The sequence below is a fragment of the Amphiura filiformis genome, chromosome 4 (genome assembly GCF_039555335.1).
Source record: "Amphiura filiformis chromosome 4, Afil_fr2py, whole genome shotgun sequence".
Classification (NCBI taxonomy): Eukaryota; Metazoa; Echinodermata; class Ophiuroidea; order Amphilepidida; family Amphiuridae; genus Amphiura; species Amphiura filiformis.
In genome coordinates, this window is record NC_092631.1 from 42,333,689 (window position 1) to 42,357,760 (window position 24,072).

The window sequence follows — 24,072 nt, forward strand, 5'->3', positions numbered from 1 at the left end:
TGAATCTTCATCTCAAAGTGGTGATTGAAAAGACTGATGAGGCTCAGCTTGACGGTCTGAAAGAAGGTGATGGGTGTATAACCGGCAATTCCATTGATTATGAATTTTAGAATAAAATTCTGAAGAGTCGAAGTGGTCTTTTTGATCTTGAACGGATGACGAGGATTTGTGGGTGGTACCGCAACGTCAAATTCGTTAGGAAGAGAAAAAAAATTATCCTTGAGTAATTTAATTAAATCTTCTTTACTCAGTCTTGAGTATCCTCGAAGGCCCGCATTTTTTGCAATCACGCGTAATTCTTTTACGGTGTACTCTCCTCTTTGTAGTCTTTGTTCATTATTTGCTTCATCAATCGCATTGTAGTCCGGAACAGGATTGTTAAGTAAGATTAACAAATCTGCTTTTTTCAGCCTGGAGTATCCTCGATATCCCTTTCTTTTAGCGTAAGCGCGTAAGAATCTTACGGTTGAAATCGATCGTAAGACCGGCATTCTAGCTTTATTCTTTATTATATTCTTTTTAAACCAAAATATTTATTTTTCTAAATTGATTTTTTCTGCTTTCTTTTTAGCATAATATTTTTAGAAGCCTTTTTATATGATTCTTTGTGTCTCAAATATAGCTCTTTCGAATATTTAAGCGGATTACACAGCCCAAGTTCAGTACACAAAATTCCATCATATCGATTAATCATCGTATGATAACCAAAAAAATTTGTCTGGATTTTTCTTATGACTAAGCTGAATCCACTGATCCTTGTAAAATACAAACAAATGCTTGTTTTTAACTTTTGACTCAAGAGTAATTTCTTTTTCGATGTTGCGATAATTTTTAAACGATTCCATTTTTTTATTATAAAATTTTTTTATTATATCAAAATTTCTTAAATTATTTTTTTTTATTAGAAAAAAATTTAAAAATAGTGTGTGCCCTCTCCCAGCTGGTATTAACTAGTAAAAATAACAGCGCCATCACTGTTTAGCATTTCCGCATTCCGATCCGGCACAAACATTCCAAACAGTATCAAAAAAATTAAAATTTTTTCAAAAAATTATGTCGGATCGGAATGTGTATGCCGGATCGGAATGTGTGATACCTTTAGGTATGTCGCCCAATTTGTATCAAAAAATCTGGCAACTGGATAAAATCAACAACAAAAATTCCCTGCAAAACTATCCTAATGTACGTAAATAGGGTTGATCAGGCAACATGCTAACAAAGGAATGTGTGTTATTAAGTTTCAACTCCACAATGCCTCGGGCTAGGTTTCCGCCTGGTTAGACATATCAAATTAATTCTTCCCGCTTAGCATAAAACCACTTTGTCTTACTTCCTGCAACTCAACAGTGTACATAAGTGTGCTAGTCAAGGATTTGTGAGTTGCCTCCAGGCTAGGTTTCCGGTTAGACAAATTGATTGTTCCCCTACTTGGGTCAGCTCAAGGTCATAATAGTTGAAGACTGGATATGAGATACAGGGGGATTTTTTTCTGTGTAGAATATCAATTTTTTTTTATTTGAGATGCAGGGGAATTTTTTCCCCTGCATTTTTTTTTGGATAAGTTGAAATGCAGGGGAATTTTTTCCGTGTAATTTGGATTGGGGTGAATTAAAAATACATGGATGTTTTTCTGTGTAATCCTGTGTAAATTGTTTTTCTGTGTAATCCTGTGTAAATTGTTTTTCTGTGTAATCCTGTGTAACTTGTTTTTCTGTGTAATCCTGTGTAAATTGTTTTTCTGTGTAATCCTGTGTAATCCTGTGTAAATTGTTTTTCTGTGTAATCCTGTGTAAATTGTTTTTCTGTGTAATCCTGTGTAAATTGTTTTTCTGTGTAATCCTGTGTAAATTGTTTTTCTGTGTAATCCTGTGTTGTTATTTTGAACAATTTACAGGGAAGAATACAGGGAAGCTTAGGGTAAAATAATGCAGGGGGATTACAGGGTATTAAAAGTTTTGTGTGTATTTTTTGTGTTAAGAGGTTTTTTTTGATTTTTACAGAGAAAATACAAGGGTGTCTTAGAATCCCCCTTTTTATACTACTAAAATAAAGTGAACTATTAACAGTCCATTTAAAAACAAATTTGTTTTAGCTAATGATTTGGAAATTCAAAATCATATTTCCAACACAAAGTGAATTTCTTTGAAGTTTAAAAAAAAAGTGGATTTAATTACATCCGAAATGAAAGAATTCGATGTTATAAGGTGTATGGTTCAAGGATTGGATAGCAGTTATGCATGGATAGCCCTTGTGAAATGGACATTGGATAGCTCTTATCCATCCTAGTGCTGACCAGCATGGATAATCGCTATCCAGGCCTACACCTTACTGGTGTATGGCTCAAGGATTGGATAGGGTGTTAGGAAAGTGTTTAGGCTTGCCACCAAAGAAACCTCCACTTTATCACGTTAATAATAACGGAAAGCCTTTAAAGCCTTTAAACATATCGTACAGAAGAGGATAGGAAAAGCGATAATATTAAAAATAGCACTACAGAAGATTCGAACTCATGGCTATCATTATAACCTATAGTTCACAAGTCACCGCCTCTACCGCTGCAACACGAGGAACTCTCTGAACAGTTAATCGATTTATAATGTATATTAACTTATTCAATGCCTCATTTCAAATATATAGTTTTAGTTTTGGTTTTGGTTTTGGTCACGTGGTTTCCTATTGTCCTGCCTAACCACTTGAATCACAAGATATCGAACTCTTTCTTTCTACCTTTTGTTTAAAACTAAACATTTGTGACAGGTAGTTTCGGTTTTGGTTTCAGTTTCTTAAAAGTGGTGTGACGAATAAAATTACAGGATTTTCGAGTTACCTGATCTAAGTATACAAAAGAAATGTTTAAATTTCGCAGTGCAATATTCACGAGCAGAGAAGTCGAACAAAACAGTCTACATTTGAAAGCATTGATTTAGTTTGAAAGCATTGGCTTGAGACTACGAAATAGCCTAAGCTGATTTCACTGTGAAAATATATAGACCATCGAAATATTTGCATTCAACATTACAAAAGGGGCCACTACTGTAATTGTATAGGTGCTATAAACAAAATCGATTCATGTCCTTAATCCCATGTACCAGAATCGATGGAAGGCCATTATATGACCTCTAATAACCTAATGACTTTTACTGAAGCAATTTTACTGCAAAAGTAGAAGATAGAGGGAGAAGATTGGGGGGGTGTGTGTGTGGGGGGGGTGGAGGCAAGGGGATATGGGCCGGAGAGAGAGAAACATATGAGAGAGAGCATTGGAAGTGAACGAGAAGGGGAGGAGAGCTCGAGATGAAGATATCGAATGTAGGGGAGGAGGAGGGGAAAGGGGTAATTTAGGAAAGAGGTGGTTATATAGGGAGGGAGCCCCCTCTTAAAGAGGTATGGGTTGTGCTTCCTGGGGATAATAAACTAATTCATAATCAAATCATCTCCATGCATCGTTTATGTTTCATACAAACAAACAAATTCCCCACCCCACCCCATCCTTCAGTATACGCGCATGTATATTATGATTTCTAGGCCTAGAACTCGTGAGTGTAATATGCCACCTACCTTCGACAGAGAGCATCAACTGTCGTCCGCGGGATAGATTTCCGATATCAATCATGATAATAATTATGTTAGCACAATAGGCTATTGTATACTTCTGGTTATATACCCTATACTGTGTCCTCCCAGCATAATAGTGTTATGATTGCAGATCAGATCAGCTCTACTTTTTAATCCCTTGATTTTTGGTTTCTGAACAAAAGAGAAACCAAAACTATATATTTGAAATGAGGGAATGTACGTATGGTCCGTGGCGTGATAGAAAACTTAACTGAAACGTATCAAATAGACATAATTCCATCGGTTTACTCCGAATATATTTGTTGCAATGTATTTAGGGTTGTAAAAATAAATTTGGAATTTTGATTCAATAATTTGCCCACGGTCGACAAAATTTAAAGAAAGACAATTACATTGATTTCTTTTTAAACTGTTTGTGTCGACCGTTAGCGTGATACTTATTATAAATAAATTTGCACGACTAACAACGGCCCTCCTACAGTGTAGTGGTTTAGTTAATGCTTTGTGATCACGAGATCTAGAGTTCGAGTCCCATTGTCGCCGTTTTTTACTTAACAAATCTGCACCTTATCCCTTTTTTTAAATCTCAGATGACACCTACGTCGGTTCACATTTTAACAAAAATATGATCAATAAAGAAATGAGTATAGATTTTAAGTAGGGTGTATGGTTCAAGGATTGGATAGAAGTTATCCATGCTTGACCAATGCATGCATGGATAGCCCTTGTGAAATGGACATTGGATAGCTCTTATCCATCCTAGTGCTGACCAGCATGGATAATCGCTATCCAAGCCTACACCTTACTGGTGTATGGCTCAATGATTGGATAGCAGTTATCCATGTTTGACCAATGCATGTATAGCCCTAGTGAAATGGACATTGGATAGCTCTTATCCATCCTAGTGCTGACCAGCATGGATAATTGCTATCCAAGCCTTGAGCCATACACCTTAGAACATTGAATTCTTTCATTTCGGATGTAATTTTATCCAGTGGTTTTTATAAACTTCAAAGAAATTCACTTTGTTTGGCAATTGTGATTTTGAATTTCCAAATCATACACATACGCACAAACATCTCCAGTACATTTTACTAGTAATGTTTAAACGCCCAAAACGCATTGCGCATTATACGCATACTATTCAAAATGTGATACGTGTGCGAACACAGTACGCGTATATGACAAACAAGTGTGCTTACGCACAAACATGCGTAGTACATAATTAGCTTCTCGTTATAAAAGGTCAGCAGACCTTGCTCGTCCTTCAACATGTTTGAGGGGCGGTATGCCGATTTAATTTGCTTACGTAAGGTATCCTTTCAAAGCAAACACTATGGACCACAAGAGCCTCGTCCAATGGCACAGTCCAATAACCTCAATTACATAATCATAGTGCAAAAGTTGACCTCAAGTTGCAGAGTATGAGTTTTTGTACCCAAATCTTCAAAGGTCATTCAATGAATGTACACATGTATTGGGGTATAAGAACTTCCCCTGATAGATGAGAATGTTGTGGATCTTAATGAAATGAACTGGGAATTGTTTCATTGTAAAAGTTCTAATGTTGTCCTCGAGAGAGACAGTTATATATGCTTTGCTATGCATCTGTGTGTTAAAACAGGCTACCATTGCAAAATATTATGAAGCGAGAAAAACGTGCGTCTGGTTGTACATAACACGCGGGCAAGACAGGCAAAACAATAATGTAACATTAATGTTTCACATTCCTTCCCCCCCCATATCAATGTTTAAGCAAACACTTGACTAAACGTCATTTAATTTGAAGGTTACTACTTGTTTATAATGAATGCAAATGAAGTGCTCAAACCTAAACATTTTCTAACACCCCATCCCTCTCCCTCCCCCTTCCCCACCAATCAATGTTGGGTTCTATTAGGCTCCCGTGACCAAACAAATTAGGATTCAAAATTGCAGAGTCCGAACACGGAGGCTATTCATAAGACCCAAATCAACATTGTTACGGGGAGGAGGGGTCGAATATGGTGCGTGGTCCTCAAGTGTCCCAAGACTAGTTTCCGTACTTTGCGTTTTGTTTACAATTTCCTTTCCGATGGTAATGACATTTTAAAAAAAATATAAAAAAATGACAGTGATTCGTCGTCATCATTAACATTATCACCATCATCATCATCATTATCATCAACATCATCACCATAATCATCATCATCACTACCATTGTCAAAGGAATACATTTCTTAAATCACGTTTTTAAACTTCGAGCCTAGTTTGCCACCAAAAAATATCAACTACCAGATAAGGCTCAAATAAAAATAAAGTGAACTATTTACAGTCCATTTAAAAACAAATTTTGTTTTAGATAATGATTTGGAAATTCAAAATCATATTTCCAACACAAAGTGAATTTCTTTGAAGTTTAAAAAAAAGTGGATTTAATTACATCCGAAATGAAAGAATTCGGTGTTCTGGATCGTTTTCGCCGGGTTTGTGCCCAGATGTATTGGGGGCGTGCTATACTCTCATTGAACAAGCAAAGTTCGCAAAACGAACAACGTTGTTATTTGCCAATATCAATTAACATGATCCAAGGGGTCGAACATTAATTATTCATAACGAGCTATAACGGATCGATAACTGGCCTCACTTTCTAGCTAGGAAACCAGCGGAATTTTTTATAGGTTTTGCGTTGCTAATAGAACAACCGTGGATTTTGTGTCACCCCTTTGGTTATATGCTTCGCTATGCATCTGTGTGTTAAAACAGGCTCACTTTGTAAAATATTATGAAGCGAGAAAACGCATATCTGGTTGTACATAACACTTGAGCAAGACAGGCTCTATAATAATGTAACATTAATGTTTCACATTCCTTTACCCCCTCCCCATCAATGTTTAAGCAAACACTTGACTAAGCGTCATTTCATTTGAAAGTTATTACTTGTTTATTAAGAATGCAAATGAAGTGCTAAAACCTTAACATTTTGCTAACACCCCATCCCTTCCCCTCCCCCTCCAATAAATGTTGGGTTCTACTAGGCTCCCGTGACCAAACAAATTAGGATTCAAAATTGCAGAGTCCGAACACGGAGGCTATTCATAAGACCCAAATAAGCCCAAATCAACATTGTTACGGGGAGGAGGGGTCGAATATGGTGCGTGGTCCTCAAGTGTCCCAAGACTAGTTTCCGTACTTTGCGTTTTGTTTACAATTTCCTTTCCGATGGTAATGACATTAAAAAAAAAAAATTGACAGTGATTCGTCGTCATCATTAACATTATCACCATCATCATCATCATTATCATCACCATGATCACCATAATCATCATCATCACTACCATTGTCAAAAGAATACATTTCTTAAATCACGTTTTTAAACTTCGAGCCTAGTTTGCCACCAAAAAATATCAACTACCAGATAAGGCTCAAATAAAAATAAAGTGAACTATTAACAGTCCATTTAAAAACAAATTTGTTTTAGATAATGATTTGGAAATTCAAAATCATATTTCCAACACAAAGTGAATTTCTTTGAAAGTTTAAAAAAAAAAGTGGATTTAATTACATCCGAAATGAAAGAATTCGATGTTATAAGGTGTATGGTTCAAGGATTGGATAGCAGTTATGCATGGATAGCCCTTGTGAAATGGACATTGGATAGCTCTTATCCATCCTAGTGCTGACCAGCATGGATAATCGCTATCCAGGCCTACACCTTACTGGTGTATGGCTCAAGGATTGGATAGCAGTTATCCATATTTGACCAATGCATGCATGGATAGCCCTAGTGAAATGGACATTGGATAGCTTTTATCCATCCTAGTGCTGACCAGCATGGATAATCGCCATCCAAGCCTTGAGCCATACAGAAAGAAAGAAAGAAAGAAAGAAGTTGAGGTAAAAAAAGCCTTTAAACATATCGTACAGAAGAGGATAGGAAAAGCAATAATATTAAAAATAGCACTACAGAAGATTCGAACTCATGGCTATCATTATAACCTATAGTTCACAAGTCACCGCCTCTACCGCTGCAACACGAGGAACTCTCTGAACAGTTAATCGATTTATAATGTATATTAACTTATTCAATGTACGTATGGTCCGTGGCGTGATAGAAAACTTAACTGAAACGTATCAAATAGACATAATTCCATCGATTTACTCCGAATATATTTGTTGCAATGTATTTAGGGTTGTAAAAATAAATTTGGAATTTTGATTCAATAATTTGCCCACGGTCGACAAAATTTAAAGAAAGAAAATTACATTGATTTCTTTTTAAACTGTTTGTGTCGACCGTTAGCGTGATACTTATTATAAATAAATTTGCACGACTAACAACGGCCCTCCTATAGTGTAGTGGTTTAGTTAATGCTTTGTGATCACGAGATCTAGAGTTCGAGTCCCATTGTCGCCGTTTTTTTACTTAACAAATCTGCACCTTATCCCTTTTTTTAAATCTCAGATGACACCTACGTCGGTTCACATTTTAACAAAAATATGATCAATAAAGAAATGAGTATAGATTTTAAGTAGGGTGTATGGTTCAAGGATTGGATATAAGTTATCCATGCTTGACCAATGCATGCATGGATAGCCCTTGTGAAATGGACATTGGATAGCTCTTATCCATCCTAGTGCTGACCAGCATGGATAATCGCTATCCAAGCCTACACCTTACTGGTGTATGGCTCAATGATTGGATAGCAGTTATCCATGTTTGACCAATGCATGTATAGCCCTAGTGAAATGGACATTGGATAGCTCTTATCTATCCTAGTGCTGACCAGCATGGATAATTGCTATCCAAGCCTTGAGCCATACACCTTAGAACATTGAATTCTTTCATTTCGGATGTAATTTTATCCAGTTTTTTTATAAACTTCAAAGAAATTCACTTTGTTTGGCAATTGTGATTTTGAATTTCCAAATCATACACATACGCACAAACATCTCCAGTACATTTTACTAGTAATGTTTAAACGCCCAAAACGCATTGCGCATTATACGCATACTATTCAAAATGTGATACGTGTGCGAACACAGTACGCGTATATGACAAACAAGTGTGCTTACGCACAAACATGCGTAGTACATAATTAGCTTCTCGTTATAAAAGGTCAGCAGACCTTGCTCGTCCTTCAACATGTTTGAGGGGAGTATGCCGATTTAATTTGCTTACGTAAGGTATCCTTTCAAAGCAAACACTATGGACCACAAGAGCCTCGTCCAATGGCACAGTCCAATAACCTCAATTACATAATCATAGTGCAAAAGTTGACCTCAAGTTGCAGAGTATGAGTTTTGTACCCAAATCTTCAAAGGTCATTCAATGAATGTACACATGTATTGGGGTATAAGAACTTCCCTGATAGATGAGAATGTTGTGGATCTTAATGAAATGAACTGGGAATTGTTTCATTGTAAAAGTTCTAATGTTGTCCTCGAGAGAGACAGTTATATATGCTTTGCTATGCATCTGTGTGTTAAAACAGGCTACCATTGCAAAATATTATGAAGCGAGAAAAACGTGCGTCTGGTTGTACATAACACGCGGGCAAGACAGGCAAAACAATAATGTAACATTAATGTTTCACATTCCTTCCCCCTCCATATCAATGTTTAAGCAAACACTTGACTAAACGTCATTTAATTTGAAGGTTACTACTTGTTTATAATGAATGCAAATGAAGTGCTCAAACCTAACCATTTTCCTCACACCCCTCCCCCCCCCCCTTCCCCACCAATCAATGTTGGGTTCTATTAGGCTCCCGTGACCAAACAAATTAGGATTCAAAATTGCAGAGTCCGAACACGGAGGCTATTCATAAGACCCAAATCAACATTGTTACGGGGGAGGAGGGGGTCGAATATGGTGCGTGGTCCTCAAGTGTCCCAAGACTAGTTTCCATGCATGGATAGCCCTAGTGAAATGGACATTGGATAGCTTTTATCCATCCTAGTGCTGACCAGCATGGATAATCGCTATCCAAGCATTGAGCCATACAGAAAGAAAGAAAGAAAGAAAGAAAGAAAGAAGTTGAGGTAAAAAAGCGTTTAAACATATCGTACAGAAGAGGATAGGAAAAGCAATACTATTAAAAATAGCACTACAGAAGATTCGAACTCATGGCTATCATTATAACCTATAGTTCACAAGTCACCGCCTCTACCGCTGCAACACGAGGAACTCTCTGAACAGTTAATCGATTTATAATGTATATTAACTTATTCAATGTACGTATGGTCCGTGGCGTGATAGAAAACTTAACTGAAACGTATCAAATAGACATAATTTCATCGGTTTACTCCGAATATATTTGTTGCAATGTATTTGGGTTGTAAAAATAAATTTGGAATTTTGATTCAATAATTTGCCCACGGTCGACAAAATTTAAAGAAAGAAAATTACATTGATTTATTTTTAAACTGTTTGTGTCGACCGTTAGCGTGATACTTATTATAAATAAATTTGCACGACTAACAACGGCCCTCCTACAGTGTAGTGGTTTAGTTAATGCTTTGTGATCACGAGATCTAGAGTTCGAGTCCCATTGTCGCCGTTTTTTACTTAACAAATCTGCACCTTATCCCTTTTTTTAAATCTCAGATGACACCTACGTCGGTTCACATTTTAACAAAAATATGATCAATAAAGAAATGAGTATAGATTTTAATTAGGGTGTATGGTTCAAGGATTGGATAGCAGTTATCCATGCTTGACCAATGCATGCATGGATAGCCCTTGTGAAATGGACATTGGATAGCTCTTATCCATCCTAGTGCTGACCAGCATGGATAATCGCTATCCAAGCCTACATCCTTACTGGTGTATGGCTCAATGATTGGATAGCAGTTATCCATGTTTGACCAATGCATGTATAGCCCTAGTGAAATGGACATTGGATAGCTCTTATCCATCCTAGTGCTGACCAGCATGGATAATCGCTATCCAAGCCTTGAGCCATACACCTTAGAACATTGAATTCTTTCATTTCGGATGTAATTTTATCCAGTTTTTTTTATAAACTTCAAAGAAATTCACTTTGTTTGGCAATTGTGATTTTGAATTTTCAAATCATACACATACGCACAAACATCTCCAGTACATTTTACTAGTAATGTTTAAACGCCCAAAACGCATTGCGCATTATACGCATACTATTCAAAATGCGATACGTGTGCGAACACAGTACGCGTATATGACAAACAAGTGTGCTTACGCACAAACATGCGTAGTACATAATTAGCTTCTCGTTATAAAAGGTCAGCAGACCTTGCTCGTCCTTCAACATGTTTGAGGGGAGTATGCCGATTTAATTTGCTTACGTAAGGTATCCTTTCAAAGCAAACACTATGGACCACAAGAGCCTCGTCCAATGGCACAGTCCAATAACCTCAATTACATAATCATAGTGCAAAATTTGACCTTAAGTTGCAGAGTATGAGTTTTTGTACCCAAATCTTCAAAGGTCATTCAATGAATGTACACATGTGTTGGGGTATAAGAACTTCCCCTGATAGATGAGAATGTTGTGGATCTTAATGAAATGAACTGGGAATTGTTTCATTGTAAAAGTTCTAATGTTGTCCTCGAGAGAGACAGTTATATATGCTTTGCTATGCATCTGTGTGTTAAAACAGGCTACCATTGCAAAATATTATGAAGCGAGAAAAACGTGCGTCTGGTTGTACATAACACGCGGGCAAGACAGGCAAAACAATAATGTAACATTAATGTTTCACATTCCTTCCCCCTCCATATCAATGTTTAAGCAAACACTTGACTAAACGTCATTTAATTTGAAGGTTACTACTTGTTTATAATGAATGCAAATGAAGTGCTCAAACCTAAACATTTTTCTAACACCCCATCCCTCTCCCTCCCCTTCCCCACCAATCAATGTTGGGTTCTATTAGGCTCCCGTGACCAAACAAATTAGGATTCAAAATTGCAGAGTCCGAACACGGAGACTATTCATAAGATCCAAATCAACATTGTTACGGGGGAGGAGGGGGTCGAATATGGTGCGTGGTCCTCAAATGTCCCAAGACTAGTTTCCGTACTTTGCGTTTTGTTTACAATTTCCTTTCCGATGGTAATGACATTTTAAAAATAAATAAAAAAAATTGACAGTGATTCGTCGTCATCATTAACATTATCACCATCATCATCATCATTATCATCAACATCATCACCATAATCATCATCATCACTACCATTGTCAAAGGAATACATTTCTTAAATCACGTTTTTAAACTTCGAGCCTAGTTTGCCACCAAAAAATATCAACTACCAGATAAGGCTCAAATAAAAATAAAGTGAACTATTTACAGTCCATTTAAAAACAAATTTTGTTTTAGATAATGATTTGGAAATTCAAAATCATATTTCCAACACAAAGTGAATTTCTTTGAAGTTTAAAAAAAAATGGATTTAATTACATCCGAAATGAAAGAATTCGGTGTTCTGGATCGTTTTCGCCGGGTTTGTGCCCAGATGTATTGGGGGCGTGCTATACTCTCATTGAACAAGCAAAGTTCGCAAAACGAACAACGTTGTTATTTGCCAATATCAATTAACATGATCCAAGGGGTCGAACATGAATTATTCATAACGAGCTATAACGGATCGATAACTGGCCTCACTTTCTAGCTAGTAAACCAGCGGAATTTTTTATAGGTTTTGCGTTGCTAATAGAACAACCGTGAATTTAGTGTCACCCCTTTGGTTATATGCTTCGCTATGCATCTGTGTGTTAAAACAGGCTCACTTTGTAAAATATTATGAAGCGAGAAAAACGCATGTCTGGTTGTACATAACACTTGAGCAAGACAGGCTCTATAATAATGTAACATTAATGTTTCACATTCCTTTACTCCCCCCCCCCCATCAATGTTTAAGCAAACACTTGACTAAGCGTCATTTCATTTGAAAGTTATTACTTGTTTATTAAGAATGCAAATGAAGTGCTAAAACCTTAACATTTTGCTAACACCCCATCCTTCCCTCCCCTCCAATCAATGTTGGGTTCTACTAGGCTCCCGTGACCAAACAAATTAGGATTCAAAATTGCAGAGTCCGAACACGGAGGCTGATCATAAGACCCAGATCAACATTGTTACGGGGGGGAAGGGGGGGAAGATCGAATACGGTTCATGGTCCTCAAGTATCCCAAGACTAATTTCTGTACCTTGCGTTTTGTTTACAATTTCATATGCGATGGTAATGACATTTGAAAAATAAATAAAAAACTTGACGGTGATTCGAACAAGGGATCTCTAGATTATTATCATCATCATCATCATCATCATCATCGTCGCCGTCGTCGTCGTAGTCATCATCATCATCATCATCATCATTATCACCACCATCATCATCACCATAATCATCATCATTACCATTGTCAAAGGAATACATTTCTTAAATCACATTTTTAAAGTTCGAGCCTGGTTTCCACCAAAAAATATCAACTACCAGATAAGGCTCAAATGAAAATAAAGTGGACTCTATGTATAGTCAATTTCGAAAACATATCTTGTTATTAATTTAACTCATAACAAATCAAAAGTGGAAACACGAGTACGTTTAACCCTAGAACTACTGAGCCATATTTTGTATTTGGTACCAATGTATAGCTATGAGTCTCGTCTATCCAATGATACACAAAGTAGTACAAATATTCCCCACATAATATCGCTGTGACGTCCTAATGTGAGCACCGGGTAAGGTGCTGGGGTAAAAATTGTATCACTTCATAGAACGTACAGGATGGATCTACGATTAGTTAAAGTCGTTTGGGCGTAAAATACGCGTGTTGTTTTTATGGCGGATGAAAAACCTTAGGGGTGGTACAACCCCCTACGTAGTTCTAAGATGAATCACTTTCCTTAATTGCGTTATAATGATTATTATGTTTCATATTATGGTCACCAAGATCTTCAAATACCCTGGTTTAAAGAATATTTTGAATAATTTGGGTATCTATGGGGTTGGGGTGTATATATGTTAATTATGTAAAATCAATATAAAATTTGCAATTTTGACCACCACTTGATTTTTTTAGCATAGGGCAGCCATTTAAGATTCCATCATCTAAATGACTTGATCATGTACACTATAGGGGCCTATGTGTCACAAACATATACCTAGACACCAGTATCGCTACCATCGGCCTAAGGATATCTTTCCAGCAATTGTTTACTAAAATTCACTATTTTAGCCTTCATTTTGAATTTTGGACCATAGGGCATTTTTTTTTTATTTTGTAAACTAGCTGAATGACTTTGTCATGTCCCCAAACATAAAACTGGACACCAAAATCACCACCATTGGCCTGAGAATGCCGTTCAAATGATATAGACTAATATTCGACATTTTGACCGTCATTTTGAATTTTGGGACATAGGGCAGCCATTTTGGATTTTTATAAACAATATAAATGACTGTATCATGTCCGCAAACATATACCTACACCCAAATCACGACCATCGGCCCGAGAGTGCCGTTCAAAAAAGTTAGAATAATTTTCGGCATTTTGGCAGCCATTTTGAATTTGTTTGTATAAGGCAGTCATTTTGGATTTTGATAAACTATTAAAATAACTTGTTCATGTCCACAGACATATTCACAGACACTCAAATCACCACCATTGGCCTGAAAAGCCGTTCAAATAAGTTTGGTTAAAATTCACCATTTTGACCGCCATTTTGAATTTTGGAACATAAGGAAGCCAATTTACCATCTGAAACTCGCGACTCAACATCTCTGGCCAAGTTTTAAAAATCTCTCAAGACTTCTTATTTTAAAGCAATGATTGTGTAATGCTATTTCGTCATGTTTTATAACTTGCTCTCTGATTTTGCATACTGCATTGGATGTCCTGCCGCCTTGTTCGTATTTTGCCTTTGTTCTTTGCTGGTGTTTCCCCGTGCAGTATTGATTTTCTGCATGTTCAGTTTGTTTCTGAGTGTTCACTATGTTTTTTGCACTTTTTTTGTTACTCTTGTCTTCATGCGCCCTTTGCCTTGTGCATTTCCACGTGCAATTTGCTTAGTGTACACTTAGTGCATATACTTTGTATTTTTCGCTTTGATTGTATGTTTGATTGCTATTGTTATGACTCTATTATGATGTTATATAAGCTATATTTAGTTCTTCATGCTTCTGTAGTGTATTTAACATGTTTAAGATGTATCTCATTTTCAACGATTTTACTCTGCATATTGCATTTGTTATGTTCCTGTTCCATGCTCGCTCTCATGCCTTGTGCAATATGCTTGGTGCTGTCATGGTTGTTTTGTTGTAAGTTTGATGCCCATTTTGACGTAAGTTTTATACTTATGATATTAGTTTTGTGCGCTATGCATTTCCATGGTTTGGTATTTCACTTTGTATGTTGCATATCTTAGTCTAATCTTGATATTTGCTCTCGAGTTTCCTTGTGAAATTGTGCATGTGTAATATGCTTTGTGTATTTACTTTGTTGTTTTTGTAATATGATACATTTGTACTACTATTTATACTAATTAATACATGTTATATCTTGTTAATACAAAATGTTCGTCATACCATGCATTTTTCAGACTTCACCTTGTTTATTGCATTTGTTTTTTGTTTCTCGTCTTTGCTCTCGTGTGCCTTGTGCAGATTTTCAAGTGCAATGTGCCTGGTGTTGCATTAATTTTATCGCATTGTTCGTTTGGTAGGCCATATGTCATGTATGTTGCTTTTTGACTTTTACTTAATATATTGCATTTGTCGGTCTTGTTCTCGCTCTCCAATGCTTCATGCATTTCCCTCTTGCAATATATTTTGTTTCAGGTCTTTTATTTGATTGATTTATTATGTATCTTTTGCTGATTCTGGTATTTATATATATATATATTTGCCTTCTAAAATATTGTTTTTATGTCTTTTAATCCTAAAAATCTTGTACATTTATATCTTTGTTTTATTGCTGTAAAGCGCTTTGTGATCCCTTTATGTATTGCGCTATATAAAAATAAAATATTATTATTATTTTGGATTTCGTAAACTGTCCAAATGACTTTCTCATGTCCATAAACATATATTTAGACACCAACATCACCACCATTGGCCTTAGAATACATGTTTTTAGTAATTTTGACCCCCATTTTAGGGGCACCCCCCGCCCCGGAAAAAGCATTTTGGGCACATTTTTAATTAAAGTGGATTACGGGAGCGTGTTCTACCCAAAATTTCAGTCTAGAAACCGTATCAAACATAAAGTGAACAATATTCCCATCCGTGCGTGAATGAGAGCCCGACTATATGGGTCAGTGCCTAACCCGAATAACAATGGGCTATTCCAGTTGAAATCCACACTACCCATGTGGAACATTTTGAAAATATTTTCCACAGTGGGAGTATGTTATTGGTCAGGGATAATCATTTCGAAACACATACTCCCCCTGTGCTATGGCTTTACCTATATCTTCCTCAGTGGAGTGAGTATTTCAAATAGAAGTTACCCAATTGTCTAATCTATTCAAAACTTATACTCCCTCTATGGAAGACTTCCACCAACTCTTCCACAGGGGTAGTAGGAATTTTAAATGGAATAGCCCAATACGCGTATGTTCCCGTAAAAAAGCATTTGTCTATGTCTTCTGGTACGCCAACGGCAGAAAGGAAATAGAGGGCTATTACTAGAGAGGCCACTTTCTGGCTACATAGGGTTCCGTGCAACATTTTTAGACAACGGTTCCAGCCCGGTTTGAATTATTCTTTAGAGTCTCCTCAATTCGTTTAACCCGGCTTGCATTTCTGAAAGGTGACGTGAGCTGAGATATTTTGGTTAAAGAATTTTTTTTTTTTACTTTTGCTATTTTGAACCCACATATGTCAAATCAAAAAGTAGCCACAACTTCAAACTAAAATCGACTGCATATGTAATCAAGAGTAATAGAGGACATATGAATATTTTATATCTATGAACATATTCCATGATACCAAATTGAGGCGAAATTTGGGTTAGAACATGCATTTTTCATTATTTTTACCAAAAATGCCCGTTTTTACGCTATTTTTTTCAAAGAGTGAAAATGTATTCATTTGACAAAAATGTATACCAATGTATTGAGCTGGATTTTTGAAAAAGTTCTGAGTGACTTATTTCTGTGACCCATAGTTTTTGATTTATACCTTCCAGGCCATTTCAGCCTGAAATACATATTATTTGGAGTTTTTCACTTTTATGCATGTTAATACATAGGCCAATAACAGGAAGGCCGCAATAACAAGTCCTATGCTTTAATATTTAAAGAGACCACAGAGTAATTTTGAAGTTTGTATCCAACATTTTTGGACAAAGCTTCTCTCTCTCTGTGTCAGGTGGCGCTGTGTAGCGCTGCTGCAGTCTTCACACGAGTACGCATCTCACTCGATCTGATGCCAAGTGCGTTGCCACCTAGCATTCCTTGGTTAGAAACTAGCTTCACGTCTGCATCCCATAGCCCTTTGCAAAATCTGTTTTTCTGACAGGGGCGTAGCAAGCGGGGGGACAGGGTGGACGAAGTCCATGGGCCCCGAGGGTTCAGGGGCCCGAAGCAAAAGAGCCTGAAATAAGCGATGATTAAGGAGATGCTGAAAGGCAGGGCCGAATTTACCTTGGTCAGGCCAAAATTTGGAGGCCCAAACTCACCGTTATTTTTTTAGGAAGGCATGTGTACTCAAGAGGCCAAGTCTGGATTACAAATTGGGGGCCTACTATAAGATCGACAGTGCAGAGGCATTGCATATTAGAGGGAGATAAGCATATTTTGTTCCGATCTTACTAGGACATTTGCGCGCGAAATAAATTTTAATTTCAGACCATTTTAGCCTAAAATGAAGCCTAACTTTTCAATGTAAAGGCTAGTATGATATGCCCGAAGCGCGCAAAATTTTGCAATTTTGCCATATTTTGGTCCAAAACATACTGTTGTCGGGCTAAGAAGAATATGCAGAGGGCAATTTTAGGGGTCCCTCTATCCCAATGGTAAATCCGGCCCTGCTAAAAGGGCCCCGCACTGTATCTTGTCCATGGGCCCCCGAGGTTCTTGCTACGCCCCTGATGGCTTAAGTACTTCAGCTTTCTCTTAGTCTACTGTAGTAGACCAGTTTAATTTATCATTCCCTAAATTAATCTCTCTGAACTGGAACACTCATCATTCCTGTTCTGATTCAACAGCTCAGATATCCATGAGAAAACTGGTCTACTGCATTTCGAATATACAATGAAATATGCACTCTATAGTGGGTATGATGTTACCTCATTAAAAATGCAGTCTTGGCTGTTTATGCACATATCCTGTGTTTTTTACCAATTAAGCTGTTTGAATAGCCGTCCAGCGCGTATTATTTGCACAATGTCCAATGTATACGCTTAACGTCGCGCACGTATATGCGATGGTTAAGCTGTCAAATGAAATCTGAATAAAAGTTTACCTGACCTAGATAGAGCTACCCCACGTGGGTTGGGTTCAGTGAACACAGTGGGTTAGGATAATGCATAAACATGTATGCTTGCCTATCTGTTATTGGTTAAGATTTACCTCCCACATTGATTTTTACTTCATTAACATTCATCTCAGATTCGAGATGAAAGAGGCTGAGTCTATGTGTTAAGATATGGTGGGGCACACATGTCATATCCAACTACCGCAGTCCTTTTTTCTCTGGGCATGGCAGTCACTGGAGATGTGATGTGTTTCGTCATAGATTTTAAATGGTTTCATGCATGGAAGCGTATGAATTGTTTATCAAAAAAAAAAAGGAATGCAGCGCAGTCTAGCTTTCTCTCCATTATGCCACTTCTGATGGTTAGACTTGTACCAATCTTGTAGAGGATCCAGGAATTTGTTCTCCTGTCCTTCCATGTCACTTGTAGAAGCCTCCTGTAATACCACATCTCCAAAGCATCTACTCTTTTCCTATCATTCTTGGTCATAGCCCAAGACTCGCATCCATAAGTGGCAATGGAAAACACAGTTGCACAAAGTAGGCGTACCTTGAGGTCAATGGATAGGTCTCTGCTTTTCCAAATGCTTGACATGCCCTGCACAGTTGTCCTTGCAATAGCCAGTCTTCTCTTAATTTCAGTTGTGCTGTCACCACTGTTTTTAATCATTGAACCCAGATATTCAAATCGCTTCACTTTCTCAATCTGCTGTCCATCTATCACAAACTCATCACTTTTCCGATATCTGTCTACAACCATTATTTTTGTTTGTCTTCTATATGTGTTCAGGAGAAGGTGTTTTTCTTCGATTGCCTCTTTGATGTGCTTCAAAAGATCAATCAGCTCTACTCTGCTGCTACAAATAAGAGTGGTATCATCGGAGTACCTCAGGTTAGTAATTCTTGTACCGCCAAACTTCACTCCACCTTAAACCCCTCCAAAGCTGTTCTCATTATATCTTCCGAGTAGATGTTTTAGGTTTGGTGATGACACACAGCCCTGTCGTAAGCCTCTTCCAATCTTGAACCAATCTGTGTCCCAACTACTTGCCGACGCGCAAACACACTGTTTATTATATACAACAGATTGCTTATCATTTGGTGCAGTATGGCTGTCAATCAAATAACAATACAAACTCATGTAATGTTTAATCTTAGAAATATTACAAATATTTTTTTACTACGATTATTTATCTAAACCTGGTTATCTTGATTAGCTGAAGATCTGATGAGATTCTTTTGATGGTCTCGGTTCTTGATCCAATATACTGCAATGTCCACGATCATGTCTACCCAATGGAAACCCTCGATCTACTACAGTCTTAGTCCAAAATTCTGATGACTATGTTTTCACTATCCTAGCTGCACTAAAAACGAGCAATTCGGATTTCCAAAAATGGGGAAAATAAAATGTTATTCTAATGTTTACATATATAAAATCAGAGCTAACACTCTGAATTTTGATCCAGACAAATATGAGCACGTAAACTTGGAGTGGGTGTAAATTTGAATACAGGACGATGTAGAATAAGTAATCTAATATCTATCTTTCATAATGTTCGCTATTATCTGGTACTTTAGAGAATCTTATGCAAGTATTGGATCAAACAGTTTCTTGTTTAATGTGTTTGACATATGCCACCAAATAAGTTCCATAATAGTTCCTCATATTGCATTGTGTCACTGTTAAGAACTCAAAAAAATAAACATGTTGTACATTGCTAGCCGTGCAGGCGGAGTCTGTTGTGATTTTCTTAAATTTAATCATGGTCGTACAAATACTGGTAACGTATGTTTCAGTAACGGATGTTTCATTTAAACTTCTAAAATTTCCAAATGTTCTGTTAATAATAGGAGTGCAACAACATTATTTCACTTTTATCAGGGTATCACGTGCTAATGTTTACTACCTACCAGGTATATATTCTACCGTTTGATTTTCAGAAAATTGGTAACGTAGGTTACTTTCCTTAACCATACGGTCGTAGATCATGGTACTTTGTCTTGCTTTTCTCTGAAATGGATACCCACATTGTGTTATCAGTCATGAATTTTATTTCCAAGCTATTAGTTTAACATTGTAAAGGCAAAACATGATACCTGAATTGATAAAAAGGTTATCAAGGGTTAGATAACATGTCAATGTAACGTAGGTTGCACGAAGTATTGTAGCAAAATTCAATTGTAAATAAATCATTTTTTTGCAATATAGGGATGGTGTTTTTCTTTTTTTCTTGTAGGAATACATTATAAAGTACATTTTAATACTATTTCAAGGCATATCCATTGTGTTCCTTTTAAGCACAATACACAAATATGTGAAGTTCTTGATTTGCGACATAGGGGTTTGACCACTCGGCCAACTTCGAAACATCGCTACTTCCAAAATAATACGATTTGAATGATCAAATTTTCAGATATTATAGCCTGTTATGTGTTGAAGATATTCCAAGATCATTTCCTTATATTACGATCCATATTGGTACAATATATTAAGTTGAATGGTTGTGACAGGATTTTCGCCGAATTACTATGTTGACCGTAAACTCCTCTCTTGGAGATCTCTTGAGCAAACATTCTGCTCCACTTGACAGACAGATGACACACTCTGTTAGTCCAGCAAAATACCACAGTTCGTTGATGGAGATATTTCGGTCTTTCTTTGAGTCAACAGCACAATATTGTGCACTATTATGGTAACGTTTTTCCCAATACCGGCTTACATGAATTTCACAGACTTCCGTCTTAGAACTGCATAGAGCTTTTGCTAATCAATTACTCTCCAGGTATTATTTCTAATTCTTTACTATTCTAGAATAATCTAATATCATATTAGTAATTCTTGAAATAGTGCATAAAATCACCACAGGCAAATCAGACTCATTACTCTGTATACATCAGTTCTAAATAACACATTACCTCAACACAAACCAATCACGATTATTCACATGACTACTGTAATAGCGCCACCATTAATACTACTGTGGCCTTTATGACTTCTAGTATTAAATCTCCATTAAGCAAAGTATTATTGCATAGAGTTTCCAGAGTTGCCCATGTTCAGACCAATGAAGATAAATATCAAAACAAATGAAAACTAATATCTGATGACAACATACATAACCTTTAATAATTATTATGGAATATTTTGGGGCACATATCAGAAATCATAACTTGAAATTAGTCTTTGGGCTTGATTGTCACAGCATACGAAAAATACCCTAAAATACGTGTTTTTTTTTACCAATTATTAAAATCTAAATTTTGTTGCCAGGAAACAAAGAATTAGGAGTTAGCTTTGGTTCATTTGGCGAAGCAGGGTAATATTTCTTTTCATAAAAAAAAATAAGTGTTGTATTTTTTCTGGAATGGGGAGTAGGCCTTACCTGTCTGATTCTTGGTACATATGCACTTTCCAAAACATTTGTATTTCCCGTCTCCATCTTCTCCGTTAGATCTGTCAAATAAATTTCCGTATATCGTAAATGCCCAGCTGATTTCCAAGAGTGCTTATGTTTCGGTTTCAGCTTGTTTTATTTACCCAAAATCATATAAAACAAAACATACGCTATTACCGTGGAGGGATGACCAAAAAGAGCACAATGCTCGGACAAGGTTTAGCCACCCTTAAAGAATTTTATGAGAGGGCTACTAACTTAAATGCTACATGCAGAGACGAGAGACATTATGGAGCGACAAAACGACAATGTGTAAAACGAGACAGGACAACACAGGTGAGACAGACAAGTGTGTTTGCTATGGCGAGATAATAAAAAGAATGGTTTGACGAGATTCGAATCAAGAAAATATTGATTGGAAATCAACATGATCAATAAATAACACCCTAAGCAATCTAATTACAACTCATATTGTGATACAAGATAATCTTTATACAGGTTACTAAATCATTTAACGGTGTTACAGTTACGAATAATTATTGAGATTAATAACATTCCATCTTAATGGGCCTTGTCTTTATTGTTTTATTTGCAAGATCTGTTCTGAAGTTGTGAGGTCTATACAGTTCAGCTGACCTGGTCCATAAGAATGGAACGTATTATTTTCCTTAAAAAAATCAGTGAAAATATTTGGGAGTAAACCACTTTTTAACTTATAAATAAAGCACATATATATCTAATATAGATAATAGGTCTATTCAACTTTCGACCTCTGTGACCCACAATCATATAAATATTGTGTTGGAACACGTGGTCAATTGCACTCCCAGTCACGTAAATTTTGATGGATGTTTTTCAAGTAATGTTCTACGCGTAGCCTCAACCCTCCTGTAAGCCATATCCCTCCTATTGCCCCACCAATTAATGTTGCAGAGTTCAAAACGGAGCCTGATGATTTTCTGGCGAAAGCTAAATTTGGTTTTTGTCTCATAACTCTTCAGAATGTCGCATGGGCTTCATATTGCACACGATTTGGGAGTAGATGATAGCCTTTTCAATCATAATAAAATTGATGATAAAAAAATTTATACATTTAGGTACTGGTCACTGGAAACTCCCCCTATGCTAACTTACACACATTTCGCGATTAGCGCTCTAAACTGCATGATACTGAGTCAAATTTCATTTTGTCTGAGAACAAAGAAAAAAGAAGGACGAACATTGGCAAAAACTTATAGAATGACACAAAATTATATGATGAAGGATATTGTAAGATAATAGTAAAAAAATAAAGAAAAAGAAAACTAAACATATTCAGGTCAAACCCGCGTTTCACTGCGCCTGTGCCATACGCCTTAATTTAACCGCTCGGCCATAGAGCCGTGTTACCCTAACATGCTTAAAATATCATGCTATTCAAGATGCATTTAAATAGTATTCTTAAACACTTGAGAACGTTCCTGCAATCTTATTGGTTCTTACCCAGCTTTACCCGTGTGATATGACACGATATCACACGGGTCAGCGCGTGTGCGTCAACGCGATACGTGTACTCGCTATTTGGACCAACCGGAGGCGCACAGCAACAACGAGACTGATCGATTTTAAGCCCTAGGTAATTCCTTGCAAAATGTAGATTTAATTTGATTAAAATATGTATGATATTTTTATTTGAATTGATGTGTTTAAGAATGAGAATAAAGGCATTGTTTGTAGCCGCTTGCGGGCATCTATCGTCTCATATAACACGGGCGACATCATTATTTTTAGCGTAAAACAACTCGGCTTTTACGAGTATTTTTTTTTATCTTTAGCTGAACATATTTTTATACAAAATTTAATCCCTCCTCTTAATTTATTATACAATATGTACATATGCGCAATTAATATAGCACATAAACCATTAAGGCCTAATATTTATGTGTACAAAACACTGTATTAAATCTATGGTAACTGACCGCTATCCAAATATTCATTGATTTCCTCCATATGTTGTGATATGATAGCAAATCATGTTTCTGACATGTGTGCTAAATTGCATTAAGATCGATGGCGTAACTGCAGAGTTATTGTCCAAAAACCAAAATCAAGATCGATAAGTTAAGTCGAATAAGACGTATAATTAATGAAATATTTGGGCAAAAAATTTGATATTTTCTCTTTAAATCACACTATTTTGTGGTAATAGAATAGAAATAAAGGGTGCAGCATTATCCTTTACACATAAATAATGTGTCCGAGGCAGCAAAAACGTAAATAATGGGTGAGGTGCAGCCGAACCCAATTTTTAAACGTTTTTACTGCCGAGACACATTATTTGCGTGTAAAGGATAATGCTGCACCCTTTATTTCTATTCTATTACCACAAAATAGTGTGATTTAAAGAGAAAATATCAAATTTTTTGCCCAAATAATTCAAGTTGTTTACCTCAAGGTGGAGCGCATACGCGTAGCCAAAGCGTATGCACATTCCAATAACACAACCTAACATTCCATTCTCCCCTATAAGCAGGTATGCACATACAATAACACACCCCTGACATTCCATTCTCCCCTACATAAGCAGGTGTGATGTGCGCTCTGCTGTGCGCTGTGATGATAGAAGAACATAAAGTTCGTTGCCCTTGACACTTTATCGCTAATTAATGGTCTGTC

At 36.6% G+C, this 24,072-nt stretch overlaps 1 protein-coding gene across 1 annotated transcript in view; it reads right to left on the reverse strand.

Annotated features, from left to right (window-relative positions):
* The window catches only part of LOC140149837 (carbohydrate sulfotransferase 9-like), a 132,924-nt gene that overhangs the window by 70,650 nt on the left and 38,202 nt on the right, over nt 1–24,072 (reverse strand). Inside the window, 1 exon segment of the mRNA XM_072171870.1 lies at nt 21,406–21,476. Coding sequence (XP_072027971.1) covers nt 21,406–21,476 — 71 coding nt within the window.